The 1,207-nt window shown below is 63.0% G+C and overlaps 1 protein-coding gene across 1 annotated transcript in view; it reads left to right on the plus strand.

The window, feature by feature from the left end:
- Positions 1–1,207, plus strand: part of LOC104283349 (fibroblast growth factor receptor 1-like) — a 16,713-nt gene that overhangs the window by 7,691 nt on the left and 7,815 nt on the right. Inside the window, exons 3-4 of the mRNA XM_009881511.1 lie at positions 9–63; positions 382–501. Coding sequence (XP_009879813.1) covers positions 9–63; positions 382–501 — 175 coding nt within the window. The remainder of the gene's footprint in view (positions 1–8; positions 64–381; positions 502–1,207) is intronic.

The raw sequence follows: 1,207 nt of genomic DNA on the forward strand, positions 1-1,207 counted from the left end.
GAGCGCAGTGCCAGCCGGGGGAAGCAGCTCTTCCCGGGCGGCGGCAGCGGGGGAACAATGCCGGTCTGTTCCCTCCGCACACTGGGGCCGCCGGAGAGGGGAGTCCCTGCGCGCCGGGGGGGCCCATCACGCTCGGCTCACAACATCTGCTTCTCGGCGCAGTTGGCTCCGTGGCGAGGCTGTCCTGGGACAGCTGGGAGCAATTACGGTCCCTCTGTAGGAAAGGGGAAAGGTGACCTCAAAGGGAGATTTACGTCCTGCCTGTACGGCGGGGGCCGGGGGCTGCGCCAGCTCTGACGTGAACGGGAATGAGGGCTCGTGTGCTCCAGTCCCCCAGCGTTTCGCACGTAACGGGCTCTGTCGTCATCCCCGTGCCCCCAGGTCCGCTACGCGACCTGGAGCATCATCATGGACTCGGTGGTGCCGTCCGATAAGGGCAACTACACCTGCATCGTGGAGAACAAGTACGGGAGCATCAACCACACGTACCAGCTGGATGTCGTGGGTGAGGAGCGCGGGGCTGGGAGGGCTTTCCCGGGGTCCCCGGCCACCCCCCCCTCCCCCAGCAGAAACGGGTGCTGCACCCCGCAGAGATGGGGATGGGCAGCGCTCATGGGGACGACGGGCTTGCCGTCCCTACGGCTGTCCCCCCCGGCCCCGGCGCGCACCTCTGCGGCACAGCAGGTCCGCGAGCAGGCGAGGCGGAAGGTTGACCTCAGCCCGTTCTGGGGATTTTTAATTGTGGTGGAAATCATTTCATAGACCAGACAGAAACTTTTTCTAATCGCCTTATTAGCCATAATTCCCAGCTGGGAAGGCTGGTCTGAGCAGTTCCACATGTGGAGCTGCTCTAAATGCCAGTAAATGAACCATTAAAAATGTGATTTAATTTGATTACACTGAGCAAACTGAAGGGAACAGTCAGCGAGGTGAACAAAGGGGTTTGTTAATGCTGACTCACCACAGTGGCAGCCGCTTTGTTAACGGCCGGGGCCCTCGTTAGGTTTGTTTGCCCTCTGACCCCGCCGAATAGGTACTGATGTCCCCATCCCCGTGACGGGATTTCACCTGTCCCCATCCCCAACCCCTCCTGGCTGCTCTCGCCCCACTGCGGGGGAGTCCCCCAGGGAAGGGGACCCCGCGGTTCTGCCGGGTGCGTCGGTGCCCACCCCAAGCGGGGGGTCCCCATACGTCGGGGGGGGGGGGC

Source organism: Charadrius vociferus, unplaced genomic scaffold (assembly GCF_000708025.1).
Source record: "Charadrius vociferus isolate BGI_N301 unplaced genomic scaffold, ASM70802v2 scaffold2823, whole genome shotgun sequence".
Classification (NCBI taxonomy): Eukaryota; Metazoa; Chordata; class Aves; order Charadriiformes; family Charadriidae; genus Charadrius; species Charadrius vociferus.